The 20,201-nt window shown below is 37.5% G+C and overlaps 1 protein-coding gene across 7 annotated transcripts; it reads left to right on the top strand.

Annotated features, from left to right (window-relative positions):
- Positions 1-212: 212 nt before the first annotated feature.
- LOC119996483 (helicase and polymerase-containing protein TEBICHI) lies at positions 213-19,458 on the top strand. 7 transcript variants are annotated; one of them, XM_038843134.1, is made up of 28 exons: positions 214-1,005; positions 1,691-2,085; positions 2,209-2,443; positions 2,538-3,347; positions 3,810-3,874; positions 4,049-4,154; positions 4,247-4,447; positions 4,622-4,822; positions 5,179-5,340; positions 5,429-5,665; positions 5,857-6,069; positions 6,276-6,626; positions 6,836-6,988; positions 8,658-8,876; positions 9,214-9,432; positions 9,567-9,684; positions 11,090-12,273; positions 12,491-12,688; positions 13,583-13,842; positions 14,391-14,580; positions 14,676-14,777; positions 15,064-15,416; positions 16,484-16,592; positions 16,815-16,955; positions 17,597-17,693; positions 17,794-17,987; positions 18,063-18,364; positions 19,194-19,458. In XM_038843134.1, exons 1-26 carry the CDS (start codon positions 970-972, stop codon positions 17,892-17,894), a joined length of 6,456 nt encoding a protein of 2,151 aa, XP_038699062.1. In that variant the 5' UTR covers positions 214-969; the 3' UTR covers positions 17,895-17,987; positions 18,063-18,364; positions 19,194-19,458. The 7 variants fall into 7 exon arrangements, with proteins under 7 accessions (XP_038699065.1, XP_038699062.1, XP_038699058.1 ...); XM_038843130.1 differs by lacking the exon at positions 19,194-19,458 and having other exon boundaries at positions 214-510; positions 622-1,005; positions 18,063-18,355; XM_038843133.1 differs by lacking the exon at positions 19,194-19,458 and having other exon boundaries at positions 18,044-18,355.
- Positions 19,459-20,201: the final 743 nt, after the last annotated feature.

The raw sequence follows: 20,201 nt of genomic DNA on the forward strand, positions 1-20,201 counted from the left end.
AGACTTTTCCTCCTAAACATCAATTACACAGAACCTATACAACAACTATACAGAACCTATACAACAGCTACTTGTAACAAGACAAGTAGATGATTTAGAGATTTAACATCAGAAGAAATTGCAGTTAATTACAATCAAATTTTAATTGCAGCGCCATCCCCACGAGCGACGGCCGTTTTGAGGAAACTTTTCAGCGCCATCCGTTTTGAGGAAACTTTTCAGAGCAGCGCCATCCCCACGAAGGACGGTCGTTTTAAGGAAACTTTTCAAATTGCAAAATTTCAAACGATTCTGAGAATGCCGTTTAAAAGGTCGGCGGTCACTGCTCAGACCGTTACCCAGTTCTGAATTCTGATTCAACTTGGCGCTCTTTATAAGGATTTAGAAAGGCTTGGCCACAGAGAGGTCGTGTTGGGCAGTGGCGGAGCAAGAGCTCTCTGCGACGAAAAATCGTGGAGCTCTTCGAATTCATTAATGGCGTCCGATTCCCCGCGGAAGCGCATCGATCAGGTCTCTTCTTGACCTCGACTTTTTTTTTCCCCCTGTTGAAACTCTAACCAGTCACAACTTCTTCTTTTTTCAAAACCCTAACTCTCTTCCTTTCTTTACGCCGCTCCTCAGAAGGCCATGCATATGGGATTATTGCGGTTTGACTGACAGCGTCTATGTATCTTTGAATCTGTCAGTCTATGGATCTTTGAATCGAGTGAATCTTGGCCTCTCCCTCTTGTTCTTCTCAGTTCTCAGCCCACAATTTTCTTTTTGGTTTTTTGCCTTCCCCCCCCCCCCCCCCGTTTCGTGAGGGTTAGGGACATGGAATACCTTTATAGTAATTGTACGATAGCTGGAGTTGGTACACAAAAAACTTTTCTGTGAAAAACCGAACCGACTCGTGGAGAGGTCTTATTGCGTACCGGCGGAGCGAGAGCTGTCTGCGAGCAAGAAACGTGGAGCTCTCCGTCTTCAATCATGGCGTCTGATTCCCCTCGGAAGCGCATCGATCAGGTCTTTTTTCTTGACCCTGATCCTTTTCCCACGTAAACCCTAACCCTTTTACAACGGTTCGAAATTTTTTCAAAACCCTACCTCTATCTTTCTGGACGCCGCTGCTTATAAAGCGAGGCCAATGGGATTATTGCAGTGGATATGGATCTGTAAATTGATTGAATTCGTTCATGTTCTTATCAGTTACCCCGCTTTGGCTTTTTGATTATTTTCCCATCTGAGAGAGTTTTTAGGGTTCTTTCAGAACTAAACAAACATGACGATGACTGAATTCTTTCTGGTCTACACGATCACTGGAACTAGTATCGTCAATAGTTTTCTTTTAGGCGTTATCATCATGTGCAATTTACGTTGTTAGATGGATAATTTCTCCCCGTTTTCCATAATGCTTTTTACATATGGTACTTGTTAAATCCCCTCCATGGGATCACTACTGGACAGTTTTGTTCTATAACTGCATCGGCTTGTGAGTTGCAAAAATCATACAAATAACTACTTTTCCTTGTCCAGGAGTTCAGGTTTTTCTCACCCGTGAATGAAACTTGAGCAGAGTTTTGATTCCATCACTGCGTCATGATTAAGATGATAGTTCTACAAGAACTTTTTATAGTTGAATATCTAGTACCTTTGTTTTATTAAACATAGTACTTAACATCTTTATTTTCTATATGATTACTGCACACAGTTTTTTGCATCAAAAAAGAGGAAATCTCTATCACCCAGTTTGAAGTGCGGGAGAATTGAGAACGACTCAAAACCCAACGTAAACGGGTCTCCCAGTGCCAAAGGCACTTTGGACAGTTACTTGGTAGCATCACAGAATGATGAAGATATAGCCAAGCCTTCACATGCATCTTATGGTTTGTCAGCTGGGCAGCATCTAGTTAAAAGAAATTTGGCATCTGGGATCAATAAAAGTTTTGAAGATAGAAACGAACAGCCCCTTTCACATGCTCAAATATCATCCAAGACCGATGTTGCGATAGGAGTGCTTCCAAAGGGATTCTCAGAGACCATGCATGTCACGGAAAACTCAGAACTTAAGCGGTTTGCAACTGACTTTTTGTCTCTTTATTGTAGGTAATAGTCCTGAACTCTGGTACAGGTATTTCAATTTTACATGAGATAAGCATGTTGTCCTTCACTCCTTCTCCTTCCATTGAATTTTTCATTTTGTCACAATTTGCAAACTACATTGTGCAGTGAGCTCCATTCAAGTGTAAGTTTGCCATCAGAGCCTAAAGAAAATGACTGCAAGAGACATGGTAGCTCATCCTTGTTAAGTCGAGAGGACAAATCATCCAAGAAGAGACATCGCATAACTAATCAGTCAGAATTCGATAGTGAATATTCTTGCTCTAGTCAGAAGAGTCCTGTTGACATGCAGTCTGGTTTTATTGATAAATCAAGAGCATTAGTTATCGACTCTTCTAAAGAGGTAAAGCTGATTTGCACTACACTTTGTGGTGGATCTTGTAATTGGAACTTTCTGGCGTGTGCTAATTTCCACAAGCTGTTTTCTTTTTTGGCAGGTGGCTGCTTGCAGTGACTTGACTGAATTTCAAGCAAGCCTGCGAAAATGCAATGCAATACATAAATGTACTGCCAGTAGAACTGAGCTTGGTACGCCTAGCTGTTCTATTAATAAGACATGTGGTCGCTCAACCCCTAGATCAACGCGTGGATGCTCTTTATTTTCACCTGGAGAGGCTTTCTGGAATGAAGCAATCCAAGTTGCTGATGGTTTGTTTCCTCAAACTGATGAATTTTTGGTTCAGTCTGCTGAAGAAACTTATGATGCGAGGAAACAAAGCGAGGTAAATAAGTCATGCAATTTGAATCATAGAAGATGTGACGACACCTTGAAGGAAAGTTTGGATGAAGGGGAGAAGAGAGCTAGGACAATGGGGATCGGTTCTTCTTCAGATTTAGTGGGGAATATGAGGAAAGATTCGGTTAAAGAAGCATCACCGCTTCCTGTAAAGCATTTTGACTTCATGGAGGATCAAAATTTGAAGGAGATTGCACCAGATAGATCTGTACATGACTCACAAATTGAAATGCAAGAAGCTGATGAAGAACCTAAATCTCATTCAGTACTCTATAAACCATGTACTGATAGCATCACAACACATAGTGATGAACAAGCAAACGCAGAAATGCATGAAGAAGAGAAGATGGTTTCTTTTAAGAATTTAATTGCCGCAAATGAAGTTGATGGAGCTGGTACTCCTTCAAGTTCTGTGACACTTAAGGACAGCTTAGATCTCAGCCATTGGCTTCCTTCTGAAGTATGCTGCTTATATAGAAAGAAAGGAATTTCAAAATTATATCCTTGGCAGGTAATCTTCCTATTGATGATTTTTTTGTTGTGTTGCTTACTTTCTCAATATGTGAAGCTACATGGGATATGAGGTAGATTTATCTTGCACACATTCTCCTTTTTGTACTGAATAAATATGTATTAATGCATATATGTATGGACAGGCAGCTTTTTGGTTGGAAAAAAAGTTTTCTTGGGTTGAATTATGCCTTTTTTCTGACTCCCTCTTTTTTTTTCACATTTCTCAAATTTTTGCCTTGCAGTTCGTCATACTTGACCCAATAGTGGTTATTTTTTTTGCTGAGATATGGCTTTTGGCGTTGGTTTTTCTTTACATGATTCTTTGTTTTTCTATTCCAGTTGGTCAGCTGCAGGTGGTGGCTTTGTTTATCCGTTTCCCACTGTGATCTCCTTATTAGTATTCATATATTCTGGCATTATAGTGTTTGAATATTTTAATGTAATGTTTGCAATATCCTAGGTTTCGTGCCTCCAGGTGGATGGTGTTTTGCAGAGAAGGAATCTTGTATATTGTGCTTCTACAAGGTATATTATATATATTTTTTGATTTGAATTCATTCTGTCTTTTCAGTGAAATTGTATTGTTATATACTAGACTTCTATCACAATCTTTGTACACGTTAGATTCTGTCTGCTGATTTTTGGCAATCATTCTCTTTAAGGCATTTACATGTTGCTTAACTTGCTTCTGTGCCACAGTGCTGGCAAAAGTTTTGTTGCTGAAATTCTGATGTTGCGGCGGGTCATGTCCTCCGGAAAAATTGCGATACTTGTACTTCCATATGTGTCAATTTGTGCAGAAAAGGTGTGTCATGTCTACCCCTGACATAAGAATATAGACGAGTATTTCGTTTACCTGCTCTTGTTTCCTTTAATTCTCTGTCGTAATTGCTTCAGGCAGAACATCTGGAATACCTCCTGGAACCACTTGGTAAGCAAGTTCGCAGTTATTATGGAAGTCAAGGTGGTGGAACACTTCATAAAGATACCTCAATTGCTGTATGCACAATAGAAAAGGCAAACGCTTTAATAAACAGGTTGCTGGAAGAGGGTCGGCTGTCAGAAATCGGAATCATTGTGATAGATGAACTGCACATGGTATATTTAGTCAAGACACTGCTAGTAAAAAGTTACACACACAATTGATAAATCACTTTTCTTTCTTTTTAAATGCCTTTTGACTTTTTTTTTTTTCCTTTTCTGTTATTACTTTGGCCCCAATTATTTGAATGGCTTGTGTAAGCAATTTTCACTCTTGTTGAGTATTGATAGGTTGGTGACCAGACCAGGGGTTATCTTTTGGAACTTATGTTGACAAAGCTGCGCTATGCTTGTGGTGAAGGCAATTCAGAATCAAGTAGCGGAGAAAGTTCAGGTACGAGCAGCAGTAGAGCTGGCCCTGCTCATGGTCTACAAATAGTTGGGATGAGTGCGACAATGCCAAATGTGGGAGCAGTGGCTGATTGGCTTCAAGTAAGTGTCTTAGTTTAAACGATTCCCCATTCAAATGACATTTTTTGTTATGGTTTTTTCTTGCGTTTGTTTTTGATTTAGTGGGAAATCTTTGGGTGTTCAATTATAGTTGAAGGATAGTTTTTTGCATTTAGACAATGTAACTTCTGGTTTTGACAAAGCTAAATTTCAAGAAAAATAATTTTTTTACTAAGCTCTCATTTCTAAAATAATGCAATTGGTTGTGGGATTTTATATTTAGTGTCTTACATCAAGGAGCAGAAATAATTTCACCCCCTCAACCATAATTTTTTTTTTTATTTTCCCAGTTGTATATTTTTCAATCTCGCTAGTTAGTTGAACAAATTTCCATGCAGGCAGCATTGTACCAGACTGATTTCCGACCAGTTCCACTAGAGGAATGTATAAAAGTTGGCAACACAATTTATAACAAGAAAATGGATATAATTCGAACAATCCCTAAAGCAGCTGCCCTTGGGGGTAAAGATCCAGATCATATAGTGGAACTGTGCAATGAGGTGGAGAACTGAAATGATACATGAGTTGTAGTATTATTTATCAATTTTTGAATGTTGAAATATCATGATAGTGGAGAAAACATTTCAGGTTGTCCAAGAGGGCCATTCCGTCTTAATTTTTTGCTCAAGTAGAAAAGGATGTGAATCAACTGCAAGGCATGTTTCGAAGTTCCTGAAGAAGTTCTCTTTTAATATCCCGAGTGATAGTGAGTTCCTAGATATTGCCTCAGCTATTGATGCACTACGAAGGTGTCCTGTGGGATTGGATCCTATATTAGAAGAAACTCTTCCTTCTGGTGTTGCCTATCACCATGCTGGCCTCACTGTATGTTCATATGTCAGCATATTTTTTGCTTTGCCTTATGCCCTTTTCAGTAAATTTATGGCATATTTCCTGTTAGTTTTTTGTTACTGTGACTCATGGAAATAACGTTAACATTGGTTATTTTGTACTGCAATTTCAGACCCTCACTTATGGGTTATGATGAGTGAGACTGCATTTTAAATTTTGTGCAGGTTGAGGAAAGAGAAATTGTGGAAAGCTGCTATCGTAGAGGCCTTATACGTGTTTTAACTGCTACATCTACCTTAGCAGCTGGTGTTAACCTCCCTGCAAGGAGGGTCATTTTTCGGCAACCTAGGATTGGTCGGGATTTTATTGATGGGACAAGGTACAGACAAATGGCTGGTCGGGCAGGTCGGACTGGAATAGATACTAAAGGGGAAAGTGTATGTTTGATATTTTAGGCTTTCATAAACTCCCATTCGATTTATGATAATTGACTATTTTGGAGGTTTTCTTTTCAATATCAGAGTGACTTAAGTATCACCTTTTTAGTTTTCTTTGAAGTTTTTATTCTTTTATTTTGCTTTTTCAAACCTATTAATGAATGTTTTTCTCATTCATTTTTCTTTTGGATATGTTGTCCTATCAGGTGCTGATATGCAAATCTGAGGAGATCAAAAGAATAATGGGACTCCTTAATGAGAGCTGTCCACCACTAAGTTCTTGCCTTTCTGAAGACAAGAACGGAATGACTCATGCAATTTTGGAAGTTGTGGCTGGTGGGATCGTTCAAACTGCTCATGATATCCATCGATATGTTAGATGCACTCTTCTCAATTCTACAAAACCATTTGAAGATGTTGTGAAATCAGCAAAAGATTCTCTTCGGTGTTTGTGTCACAGAAAATTTCTTGAATGGAATGAAGATACTAAGTTATACAATACAACGTCTCTTGGTCGTGCAGCTTTTGGCAGTTCCCTCTGCCCAGAAGAATCACTTGTAATGAATTGTTCCTTTTTATTCACAACTCTTTTTAGTTTAGCAGCTAGTCATCTGTTGCCTTGAGGTTTTGGTCACTTTCTACTCTTTCAGTCGGTATTATTATTATTATCCTTTGAATCGTGCTTTTATTTCAACATTATTCCATCTGATACATAGTATTGGAAACTGTGCTTACATTGTTCTGCTCTTTCTGATTTGTCTCCTAGATTGTGCTAGATGATCTTTCAAGGGCGAGAGAGGGGTTTGTTCTTGCATCAGATTTGCATTTAGTTTACTTAGTAACACCAATAAGTGTTGATGTTGAGCCTGATTGGGAATTGTACTACGAACGGTTCATGGAACTTTCTGCTCTTGACCAGGTAACATTGCGTCACATGACATCTTCTTAGATTTCAAGTCGTATTTTCATTTTCTATCATCATTGCATAGTTTGATGCAGTTACTGTGTTGGAGCTTGTTTGATCAGTTATGGATGGAACTTTTCTCCATTTTTCCATTGAATGGTAAGAACACTTATAGATTGGAAGGGCACAATCCAGATCCCAAAACCTTATGATGAACTTAAAATTTCTAGAATATCGCGTAAGCTGGGGCCATCCATGTAGATCAGAAGTCAGAATGCTTAGATCAAAAGCCGCGCATGTAGATCCAAAGATTGATGGTGAACCTAAAGTTTCTTGAAAATTCCATAAGCTGGGACCATTAGTTCTAGAAAGCCTTACTTTTAGGACTAGTTAGCCAATCTTCGAGAACCCTTCCCAAAGGAGATTCTGAAGCTTCGAAGGCTCTCTTATTCTTTTTCATTCAAATTTCCAAACAAGTAGCTTAGGAAATCATTGCTATCAACTTTCTCCTCTCCTTGGTGACACGATAAAAGAAACAAGTGTCTATCATGCGGCTTCCTATCCAATATATTGGTCATTACCCATACTCATGACACTCATACGAGTTTGTAGTATATTTCTGCTTTGTTTCGCTCTAACTCAGCCTATTTTGTTTATCTGCCTTGAAACTGGAAAACATTGTAGAATAAATTTTTTGGTAGTAATTTTCTGAAACATATTTGGTTGTTAACACTTGTGCCATCTTTCTTCCCTTTGGTGATTTACCTTCTTGCACTCACCTCTACTTCCTCCAACCAGTCAATCACCTTTTAACCAAAATCTTGGTGTGTGTAAATCTCCTTGATATAATCATAAACATTTAAAAACTACTTGATATCTTTCTTCCTCATGCTGTTCATTGTTTTAATCCTTGTTGATCCTTGCCTCCATTATACTTATTCACTTATTCTTGCTGGTTCCTGCTTTAGAGATGAAAAAAGTATTTCACGACTAGTTTTGGATGGCCATTGGAACTCCTAGCCTCTTGCTTTGAGGTGCTTTGTAATTATCAACACCTGTGGTCCCCCACTATTTACTTGGAGAAAGACTCGTATTGAGCCCCATGTGTTCCTCTTAGATTGAAGTACGGACATCTTTCCTTTGATATTAGTCCTGAGCCCATTGCAGACTGCTCTGTATCCTGAGGCAACCATCTCATCACCTCTGCAAGTTCTCTTTCTGAGAGCTAGGAATGAGTTGACTTTATGTATCGAATGTGCATGTTGAAGCTACAAATGTGTATGATTGAATTTTGTAATTCTGAGCTGGATCCCACAAATTTTGTGTATGGAATAGCTTTACTGTTCATCTAGGCTAGGAAGAGTGGGGGTAAGGGGGATGGTTATCTACACTTGTGGAGTATTGCAAGTGTCGGCCACTGGACTAAAAAGAGAAGTGGGACAAGAAGGAGATTTTCATCATTAATCTTTCGCGTACCAATAATCCCAGCAGATATTTCTGTGCGTAATAAATAGCAATTTGAATTTTTTGTTACTTAAAATCTAAATAAATTTTTTTTATCCGTACATTATCTGAATTGGGCGGCTGAATGAGTGTTGTTTGCATGTGTCAGTTCTATTTTTTTTTCCTTTTCAGATAGTATTTCTGCAATTTTACCCTACTATCTTACTTTCATGAATTTTAGTCAGTTGGCAATCGAGTTGGAGTGACAGAACCATTTTTGATGCGTATGGCACATGGTGCACCAGTGCGCATTTCAAATAGATCAAGAGAAAATATGACAGGGTTGCATAGAGAATTTGTAAAACCTGGGATTATAAACACGGGTATGATTTCGGATGAGCAAATGCTTCGAGTGTGCAGACGCTTCTATGTTGCTCTTATCCTGTCAAGACTAGTACAGGTTTCACTCTACTTCTCTCTTATCAATGCGGAAATCAGCAACCTCAATGTTTTATAGTGGTGCATTGCATATGCTTGACTTTATCTACTGTAGCGTATGTCTGTTTATGTATGCTTAGTGTCCTAATAGAAGGGTAGGCATGTGGTAGACTAATGGCGTTTTGAGCATGATGCATTGTAACTAATATGTTTTGACATGCTTATTTCTTTCCCCACAAAGATAATTGAATTACAAATTCAGTAATTATCCTATACTCCCCCTTCATTAACTGTGGATGATTCTAATTGTTTCTGTTCTAATATTTAAGTCCTAATGCATGTTAGTTTCTGTTTTAAAGGAATCACCCGTGGCTGAGGTTTGTGAAGCGTTTAAGGTTTCCAGAGGCATGGTTCAGGCATTACAAGAAAATGCTGGAAGGTTTGCGTCTATGGTTTCCTTGTTTTGTGAAAGGCTTGGATGGCATGATCTTGAGATATTGGTATCTAAGTTTCAAAATCGTGTCTCATTTGGAGTAAGGGCTGAGATTGCTGAGCTCACTACTATTCCATACGTTAAGGTGGTTTCATTACTTTAGCTTCCCGCTGAAGTTCTCTAGCACATCTTCTGGTGTCGTCACATGTTCAATTGTAGTAAAATACTATTTCCTTTCTTTAAATGGAATTGAATCTATTATTTTCGCAAAATCTCCAGGGTTCTCGAGCAAGAGCACTCTACAAAGCTGGCTTTCGCACGCCTCTAGCCATTGCTGAAGCATCTGTTCCGGAAATTGCAAAAGCTCTTTTTGAATCTTCATCGTGGGCTGCACAAGGTGAACTTTTTTACTTTTTGTGCATAACTTTGTTGATAAATTGTTCTGGTAGAGTGATGCATATTTTATTATATATAGCTGGGACATCAGAAGGAAGGAAAAAAAACTACAAAGCTAATTTTAGTTTTGTCTTGTTTCTTGTTTATTTGGTGTCATCAAAACTACTCTTCTAGAAAATTATCACTCAGATATTTATAGTTGCTGTGAGATGAAGAGAGAACTACAATTATGTTGTGCGACTTCAAGAGGATTGTTCGATTCTTGCTGCATTCTTTAGGCTTTTTCGGGAATTTACTGGAAGAGAACGTTGCTAGAGGAAGAGTGGTCTTGGATTTCATTTTTGCTCACATGCACCATGGGATGATTGGGTGCAGTAAGGTGATGGTGCATCTTATACTTGGATGGTTGGATTACAGAAGTAGGGTCAATGTTTATTGATAGCATGTCTCACAAATAAGCTAATGGATTAGTAAGATTAAATGGAAACTTAGAAGTAGAGGAAGTACAGGAACCAATGCTTGTAATATGTTCACATTCTGCAAAATTTAATAATTTTTTGACCTGATCTTTTTGTTGTCTCATCTGGTGGCCATTGATGAATATTTTCCTTTTTGAATGAGTTATATTAAATTGTCTTGATGTTGATATTTTGTAATGAAACTATGCTATGAATAAAGCTACGAAGAAGTTTGTGGTTATCGGTTGGTGAATCCTTCTTTAGAGCATTATGCTCCTTTTGAACTCCCTCTCTGCTATTTTGTTTTGTAAAATGCCTCTGGAAATTTCCAATAGTGACAGAGTGAGTTTGCAATCATTAGTTTCTGGTTAGTATGGCAAGAATTTAAACTTCATAGTGGTTATGCAGTTGAGTAATGAATTTAAGCAAGGAGAAATTGACTAACGATTTACAAGTAAGGAATTGATTAAATCAGAAAAAGATCTGATGGTTCATGGTTGCTTAACAAATAATTGATGACATTATTAGATATAGATATTGGTGTAAACTCAGAACTCTTAGGTTCAAATCTTGCCTGGTGCATTTTGGATAGATATATAGTGATAGGTGCTTGCATGTGACTGCTAATATCTAGGGTTTACTTGTCAGGGTTGAGTCTAATGTGGCTGAACATGTTGTGTTTCATTAGAGATAATGACATAACAATCCTGTCGATTGCATTTGTAAACACTGCTTGCGGGATTTACTCTCTTTGCAAAGTTTCTATTTCCTGAACGTATTTTTGTTTGTACCATCATATTAAAATATATCCCCCATTTTCTCCAGCTGTTATTGCTTTCACCTTTGCTTTCTTTGGTTTCGATATGCAAATTTTATTCCGATACTGACAATTTGATGAATGGCTGTAGAAGGTTTTCCGATACTGACAAATTTGATGAATGGATGTAGAAGGTTTGGCTCAAAGGCACATGCAACTGGGAGTAGCCAAAAAAATTAAAAATGGCGCTCGGAAAATTGTTCTCGATAAAGCTGAAGAGGCAAGGATTGCTGCCTTTTCAGCTTTCAAATCACTGGGGTTTGATATCCCGCAAATTGCTGTACCTTTATTATCAAATACCAGACAATTGAGGCAAGGTACCGGCAGCACATCATCTGGGGATAATCCTGCTTATGACTTCCTTGGTGCTGAAGAGCAAGACGGTTCAGCTAAGCCATCTTCAGAAGGGAGTCAGAATTCTGAAAATGTTGCTCCAGAGAGTGAAGTTGATAAGTTAGCTAAAGCTTTAGAAGGTGGCTTTGTAACTGAAGCAGAAGTAAACCCATCTGGTTCTCTGCAGTGTGATTTTAGTGCTCAAACTTCCTTGGTACCAGTGGGTAGGATAGCTGCTGATAAGCTTGATGCCATTGTTGAACATAAAGAAGTTCCAGATATGGCCCCTTCAATTCAGTTAGGAAAAGATGTTCATGGAACCAGGAATGGGAATGTTTATGAAGTACAGGAACAGCATTTCAATCAAAATGCACTACTTGAGAGTAAGGACAATGCTATTGGGAAGGGACCTATTACTGCAATCAATGCGTTTGGTGGATTGGATTCTTTCTTGGATCTCTGGGACACTCTGCAGGAATTTTATTTTGATATTCATTACGAAAAACGATCAGAAGTGAACTCTCTTGCTCCGTTTGAAATACACGGGATAGCCGTATGTTGGGAAAATTCTCCAGTGTACTATGTCAATCTTCCCAGGGATTTACTGTGTTTTGGTAGTACAAAAAGTAATTTCTTGCATCCAAATGCATCACAGGAAAAGCGAAATAGTCAACCTCCTGAAAATTGGTTTGAGATAGTTAAACAGGGATGGAGCAGGATTGGAGCAATAATGGGGAAGATAGATGTCAAAAAATTTACTTGGAACTTGAAAGTGCAGATTCAGGTGCTTAAAAGGGCTGCAGTTTCCATTCAGAGATTTGGTTTCCCAAATCTTACAGGGAAAAGTATGGATTTTGAACTAATAGATAACTTATACCTTGTGTTGGCCCCATTTGGTGTTAGAAATGGGATTGACATTTGCATTGTTGCATGGATTCTTTCGCCTGATGAAGAGAGAAGCTCTAATCCTAACTTAGAGAAGGTACTTCTAAAATCAAATATGTGATTCAGGATTTTACCTTGTGTTACTTTTCTTTCAAATGGAATTATTTTTCATGCACAATTAAATTTTTTTGTGTTCCATCGAAGAACTTGAAGACCCTTCCCCAGTTGAAGTTTTTAATCAAGCGTTATCTAAGCATGTCTATAAGCGCTTACTACTCAATCTGGGTTACAAAATTGATGTAATCATTGTGCAGGAAATTAAGAAAAGGTTATCCAATGAGGTTGCAGCTACAGCTCATAGGTGTGGCAGGTGGAAGAATCAAACGCGAAGAGCTGCCCATGATGGTTGTTGTCGTCGCGTTGCGCAAACACGAGCCTTGTGTTCTGTTCTTTGGAAGTTGCTTATTTCAGAGGAACTTGTCCAGGCACTTATGAGCACTGAAATCCTATTGGTACACTTTTTATACTTTCAGTTGATTTGTTTGGGTGGAAGGTTTTGCTGTAGGCATCCTTTTACTTAGGACTTCGTAAAATTGCAGTGGAAATAAAATAACGGGTTTCATCTTTGTTATCTTCACAGAAATTGAAGATTTTGGAAATACTTAACTGTTCAATATAATATTCTCTTTTATAAGGGCTTTCTGTGTTCCTAATTACGGATGAAGAGTAGATTTGGCAATTACGGGTAGGGTTGTGCATTTGTTTGCAGTTTTTAATACTAAAAACCAATTCAAAATAACTTATGTTCTGTTGATAGGTTTTCTGGTTCTGTTTTTTTTTTTTTTTTTTGCTTCTCTTGTATTTTTAAGCTGATGCAAGTTCGTGTACATGTTATTTGAAGGTTAAATATTATTAAATTCGTAAATGAAAAATGGAAGACAAGTAGTTATTTAGGGAAGAAAAAAGGGTTCAACTAGATGTATTTTTTTGGATGTTGAAGTGTTCCAATTAAGGAAAATTATTGTTCTTGCATATGTATTGTGGATACTTCAGTTTTGTTTTCTAAGCTCTGAACCGAACTGGATAAACTGAAAACAAAATGATAAACTGAATTGATTGAGTTTCGTTGGTAATATGGTTTGCTTTGGTTTTGCCCAGCGCTCATTATGAACATGTTTTGACTTTTGCCCTTGATGATCTCTTGTGAGAGCCCCCCCTTTTGTGTGTCTTGGATACGCTTTGCAAAATATATTTTTGTTGGTTTGAATATCGTTCTATTTTCAGGTCTAGGCTTCTCATGCCAAGTTTCTTTTCACTTATATTTATACAACACAAATCTTGGCAGCTGTACTGTTTCTACTCATTTGATTTTTGAAATGCTTTGACGCCTTTGCCGCGAACATTAGGTGAATGTACTTGCGGATATGGAACTATGGGGAATTGGTGTTGACATGGAAGGATGCCTTCAAGCGCGTAGCTTGTTGAGGAAAAAGATTGCATGTCTTGAGGCTGAGGCTTATAAGCTTTCTGGCAGGAGATTTTCATTATATAATTCTGCAGATATTGCAAATGTGCTCTATGAACACTTGAAGTTACCTGTACCAGATGGACATGATAAAGGGAAACAGCATCCAAGTACAGACAAGCATTGTTTGGATATTTTGAGGTAGTGGAAAACTTCCTTGCTTTGTTTGAAGATGTTATAAATCAGATATAATCTGTAGTTATTGCAATAGTTGTTTTTGTGCATGCCAATGAGAACTTAACAAATGATTGTTATTATTTTGAATTTTCAGTTGCTTATATGGCGCTTTTTTTGTACCTTATGTTTCTGTTTAATAGTTCTTTTCGTGGCTCAGATGAATCTCTCTCTATAGATTTGGCATCCTTCAGTTAGAGTCAAATTAAGGGTGATACAAATACCCCACCTCCTAGTAACCGCTTAAGTGATAACCTAGGGTTGAATGATTGATGTATTGAGAACTTCTGAGATTAGTCTTTTGCGGGGTTTTCCCCCTCTTGTTTCTTATATTTCAAGATTTAGGTCCATCCATTTTTTTTTCGAGATGTGGGCTTTTTTATTCTATTGTAGATTAGTAATCTATATGTTTTTGCCACCTTATGCATAGTGGATTGCACCATTTATATTTATTGTATTTTGATTACGTGGGAGATTTTCCAGCATCAAGCTAAGTGAATTTGATTTCATTACAGACATGAGCATCCAATAATTCCAGTCATTCGAGAGCACCGAAGCTTGGCAAAGCTATCAAACTGTACTTTGGGCTCAATTTGTTCACTGTCAAGATTGTCTATGAAGACACAGAAATACACGCTGCATGGCCGTTGGCTCCAAACATCAACAGCTACTGGACGGCTTTCTATGGAGGAACCTAATCTTCAAGTTGGTTTCTTTTATACTTTATTTTTCGTGGTTTCTTATCTTTCTTTCGTTTATTTTTGAAGAAACCCTCCTCCCTCCTCTTTGGAGTTGTGCAGTGTGTTGAGCATATGGTTGATTTCGAAATGATTATGGACAAGAATGGTGGTGATGCTGAACATCACAAAATTAATGCACGTGATTTCTTTGTTCCAACCCAGGTAATGGTCATTTTGTTTTTACATCCAATGGTTTTCTTGAAAAAGCTATTGAATAATGTTGCAAAGCATCGAAAAGCTCCGAAATAATAAGGAACATCATGAGATCTACTTGTAGAACAGGGGTTGAGATATTTGTGGGTTCTCGCAGTGGCAGAATTTAAGCATGGAAATCTGTGACATGCCAACATGACTCCCTCACTCACTCTCTCTCTCTCACACACATATTTGCAAAGGATTAGAATTTGTTTTATGTTATACTTTACTGGTTCCTTAAATCTTGTTGCAGGATAACTGGTTGCTGTTAGCAGCAGATTATTCTCAAATAGAATTGAGGCTGATGGCACACTTCTCTGAGGACTCCGCATTAATTGAACTCCTTAGTAAGCCACATGGAGACGTTTTTACAATGATAGCAGCAAAATGGACGGGGAAGTCAGAAGATTCTGTTGGTTCACGTGAGCGAGATCAGACCAAAAGGCTGGTTTATGGAATTCTCTACGGAATGGGTGCCAACACTCTTGCAGAACAACTCAATTGCAGTTCAGATGAAGCTAAAGAAAAAATTAAGAGTTTTAAAAGTTCTTTCCCTGGTGTTTCCTCTTGGCTTCATGAAGCCGTCTCATCGTGCCGTGAAAAAGGGTGAGAACATTTTGGTTTCTTGCTATCGCAATTTGGAATCTTCATTTTGCTAGGAAGGCGACGATGTCTGTATTTCTACTGTGAAAAATAATTTGCAGTGCTGCCCTTACAATTGGAGTATCCAAATCCCAACAAGTGGAGTATATGGGTTAGGGTCCTCACATGTGGGCGGTCCGTCCATTAGACATCCGTAAGTCCCATACGGGATTGAGGTACCTCTTACCTGTGGGTGGTCCGTCCATAAGGACTTTCAAAAGGCCATACAGTTGTCCCGAATGGGTGGAGGATCGAAATTCGTCTGATACCATGTTATAATTTGGCCCTATCAATCCGACTTGAGGTATTGTCCGCCTTGGGTTAAAGGCCCACATGACGTTGTCGTTATTAAAAGGCACGCCTCAAGTGTTTAAAGGTGGGATCAATGTTATTATAAACAACCACAAGGTTGGTACTCACCAAACTGATGTGGGATATTTTTATGGTCTAACATATACCATTATCTGTTTTATGTTTCAAGATGGTATTTTATAATTTTATAACCTTCTACTCTGAGGGTGTTATTAGATGGTGGTGTTGAGGGGTTTTTTAAAGTAGGCTGTTGGCTGGTTTTGTTAAATCAGGTGTTTGGTTTTTTGCTAAGTGAGGGTTAGGTGTTTAAAATTATAAACCCTGTTTGAAAGGGAGTTGTTTTTAAAGTTTTAATTTACTAAACCCTTATACATTGTTGATGTTAGTAACCTCAAAATTGATCCCAAGAAGTCATAATGGTATTTTAGGTAGTTTTTATTCAGAACTCTCAACCTTCTTCTAATCATCTCTCTGAAGGAAAAGCAACTTATGTGCATAAGGCTTCCCCTCATCAATGCAGAGCTCGGAGAGGTCATGGGCTTCTACACCATCATGTGTATTTGCATTGATTTTAAAATGAATTCCTTTCGATGTTCTGTAAATTATGTACAGAAAAAAGATATCAATGAGAAGAAGCCCAAAATTTTATTAGTTTTGGGTGATAATGATATACATCAGTGTTATAGGTATATAAGTTTCTCTGTGTACTCGTGATGCAGTTACGTGGAGACACTCAAGGGAAGAAGGCGCTACTTGTCAAAAATAAAATGTGGAAACTGTGAAGAAATATCAAGAGCTCAGAGACAAGCTGTGAACTCTATCTGTCAGGTATAAAATTTTCTTGAGTGGCTCGGTGCTATTGGAATTATTGGTAGTTGTTAAATTTGGCTTATAGTGGCCCATACACTCTCCCTAAAAGGACCTATTCGATAGAGGACCTATTAGATAGAGGAGATGGTACCACATATATGCATATATAATTCACCCAAAGTAGACAATGTGGAACATTTCTCTCTACAGTAGTTTTGTTCTGACACCTGGTTTTTGTAGGGATCTGCTGCCGATATAATCAAGATTGCAATGATAAATATTTACTATGTGGTTGCCGAAGAAAATGATCAGCCTGAATCTAGTTCCTCTCTTGCCACTAAATTCCGCATCCTCAAGGGCCGTTGCCGAATCCTTTTGCAGGTCACTTATGAAAACTGCTTTGTTTACCCTGAATTTTTAAATTCAGCAGTACTTTTTAAACTTTCAAAGTTTTTGCTTAAAACCTTCTCTTTGTAAGCCCATATGTTTTCAAGTGAGGTTTGAATAGTTAAGTTCACATTTTTTTGATGAGTGATATTGATTTTATTATTAGTTGACATGAGATAGCATAAATTTAAATGTTTAAATTAACAAGTATTGATGTTTAATTATACACAACAAAAATTTAAAACATATAATCAAGTAAGCTATAGAAAATAACGAGTGACCACTCAAAGAACAATGAAGGGTTAAGAAATTCTTTGCACAAAACTCCCTTCTCCCATAGTTGATCTGGGATCAGGGGAGGGTAAAGTGTGCATTTTTACTCTCACATCATGGAGAGGCTGTTTCCAGGATTTTTGTAAAATACATGAATTATAAAAAAAATATACTAATAATTGTTTTAATGAGAATGATAAAATATATTAGAGAACAAGGAAATTGTCTCTAATATTATGTCAGTAGGGTATGAGAAGATATAAGAATAAGACCTAAGAATCCTCTCATTATGTCAGTAGCCAACTTAGCTCATTAGATTCCGTTGGTTAAGTTTATCAAGCCAATTGGTTATATTTCTTCAGGTGCATGATGAATTGGTATTGGAAGCTGATCCTTGTGTGATCAAGGAAGCTGCATTGTTGCTAAGAGTGTGCATGGAGAGTGCTGCCTCGCTTCTGGGTATGTATTCAATTTAAGAACCTATGATTATTATTTTTGATGCTTACTATATCTTAAATAAGTAAATCTCCAGTGTATTAATTTGATGCATGGCTTTCAGTTCCTTTGCATGTAAAAGTCAAAATTGGAAGGACATGGGGCTCTTTGGAGCCCTTCCAGGCTGAGTATTGTATGAGTGATATCACCGTGCCCAAGTCATAGATCACAAACCTGCATTGTACTTGAGTGAGAGGAATGCTGGCAAGCAGTGAGGGATAATCTTAATGCGAGTTAGGACCACTGCATGTGACCAATGTAAGTTATGGTTAAATTATTTAGTGGACCACATTTTAGCTAATAAAACTTTAAAGATGGAAACTTCGTATGCAGGGTAATCTGTTATGGTCAAATGGTGTACAGGAAATGGGGTAAGTCCTGAGAATACCCTTTGAAATGCAGTTTCGTGTTAATTATCCTTCTCTCAACATCTTGCCATCTAGAAGGAATTTTAAGAATGAAGAAAATAAAGGTGTGACACAACTGCTAATCCAAGGTGGACGTGCATGGCATATGCTGGTTTTCACAGTATTGTTGGTGATCCTGGAACTACTAGGGTTTTCAATAGCTCTTCTCTTCGACAATTGCACATCCTGGGACATTCCCAAGTCCCGAGAGATTGATAAGACTAGGAGGTATGTGTCGCTAATTTTGTTTGCTTGGAAGTAAAGATTGTTTCAACTTAGTTCAGATAGGTCCAGTATATTAATTTTTAACTTTTTCTTTTCTTTGATTATTTTTCGACTTCTATTCATATTTTATGTAGTCTACTGTATTATTTCATGTTTATTTTAGGACTTTGCTGGAAAATATGTTCCATACGATGGAATATGATGCAAGTGTCCTAATGGCCAGTGTCATGGCTTTGGCTTTACCAACATTGATTATGAAAAATAGCTCAGCACATCTTTCACAAGTTTAGTGGTCTTATTTAATCTAATGGAAAACTCTACTCATTCCATATATTTACCTGAACTTGATATAACTCTTATGATTTGGTGTCCTCAGTAAGAAAATTTAAAAATGTCTTCTAAGTTTCTAAGCATGCCTGAAATACCACTTGTTTTCTTTTTTGATCTGCATATTTCTTTTGTACTTCAAGCGTATCTCCCATTTACAGTTACATGTAGATCACCTTGATTACTAATTTACTAGACTTGATTATGTTAGAATCTAGTGTAATCTAAGAACAGTGCAGTATATTCTTGGTGAACCACAACTGATATGAGCTAGTGGTAACACTTTTCATGCTTGGCTTGTGGCTTGCCCCATTTTTTGCGGTACGCAGAATAATCTTGAGGAACAAACACTGAAGCGTTTGGACTTGTGATGTATACATCAAGTGGCCTTTTTTGTGGCACTCACTCGTCAAACCTTGCATTGCAATTTACGTATTCATTTTTTTTTCTTGAGTTATTATTATATAATGTTTCGATCCTTTGTGAACTCTATCTTTATTCACAGATGTAGATGCGTGTGCTGGTGAATCAAGGATAAGGCTCTGTCAATGAGGGCTTGCTTATTATAAACCTCGGGTTGTCATCTTCGGAATTACAGAGGTACTTGTTTGTTATCCGTTGAAGAATGCAATGCTAACTGAAAAACGATAGGATATATACTTTAGAGATGAATAGACCTTCCTGTTAGTTTATACCCTTTTTTCCCTCTCCTCTTTAGGGTTATGTTCTTTAAAAGCATTTGGTTGGCGGAAAGAAAAGCAGTTGATTAATCAACGGCCACTGAGATTAAAAATAACTGATATGAACGGAAATAATATCTGTAACTAAACAATATGACTCATCGACCACTAGTAGAGCAGACATGAAACATAGTATGTTTATGTATATATAAATAATATAATAGCACCAAATTCTGTGAGGTTTTGGGTACATTATTGAGCAGATGGATCTAACATGGTTTGAAGCTGCTGCAGATGACTACATAGGAACCCAGAAAATATGATCCTGAGAAAGGAAGTGGTAAATAGGAACTGTTCCTTTCATAACTCTGACCACTTGAAAAGCCAAGGTATCTTTCTGGCATACTGCTACTGCATTAGCTTTCGTCCCATCAGCGCACTCTAAAGGAACAATGTAAGCATTTGTTGTTTGTGTAGGATGCAGTAGAAGAAAATATTACAAGGTATATATATATATATATATATATATATATACACTTAATTTATGCATAACGCATATTTTCACAGAAAATATTACAAGGTATATATACCTTTTCCAACCCCATAAGTGATTCTTCAAAAACGATTTTGTTAAAGAAATGTCACATTGTACCTCCAAAAGTGAAGAAATGCCTTAAATGTCTTACATGCAAAATATATATTTACATTTGCATTCTTCTGATCTTAGTGGTGTTAATGCCAGCAGAATCACAACCAGAGTTATTGACAAATGCACTGTTAATCATGGAAAGTTAATACCCCACAACTGTCTAATAAAGCTTATAAAAACTGTT

Source organism: Tripterygium wilfordii, chromosome 4 (assembly GCF_013401445.1).
Source record: "Tripterygium wilfordii isolate XIE 37 chromosome 4, ASM1340144v1, whole genome shotgun sequence".
Lineage (NCBI taxonomy): Eukaryota > Viridiplantae > Streptophyta > Magnoliopsida > Celastrales > Celastraceae > Tripterygium > Tripterygium wilfordii.

Excerpts from the sequence above, each read along its gene's own strand:
- LOC119996483 (XM_038843134.1), top strand. The coding sequence starts at position 970 with ATGGCGTCTGATTCCCCTCGGAAGCGCATCGATCAG. Across the intron at positions 5,341-5,428 it reads TAGTGGAACTGTGCAATGAG|GTTGTCCAAGAGGGCCATTC; the intron begins GTGGAGAACTGA and ends AAAACATTTCAG. Across the intron at positions 12,274-12,490 it reads CTAATCCTAACTTAGAGAAG|GAAATTAAGAAAAGGTTATC; the intron begins GTACTTCTAAAA and ends ATCATTGTGCAG.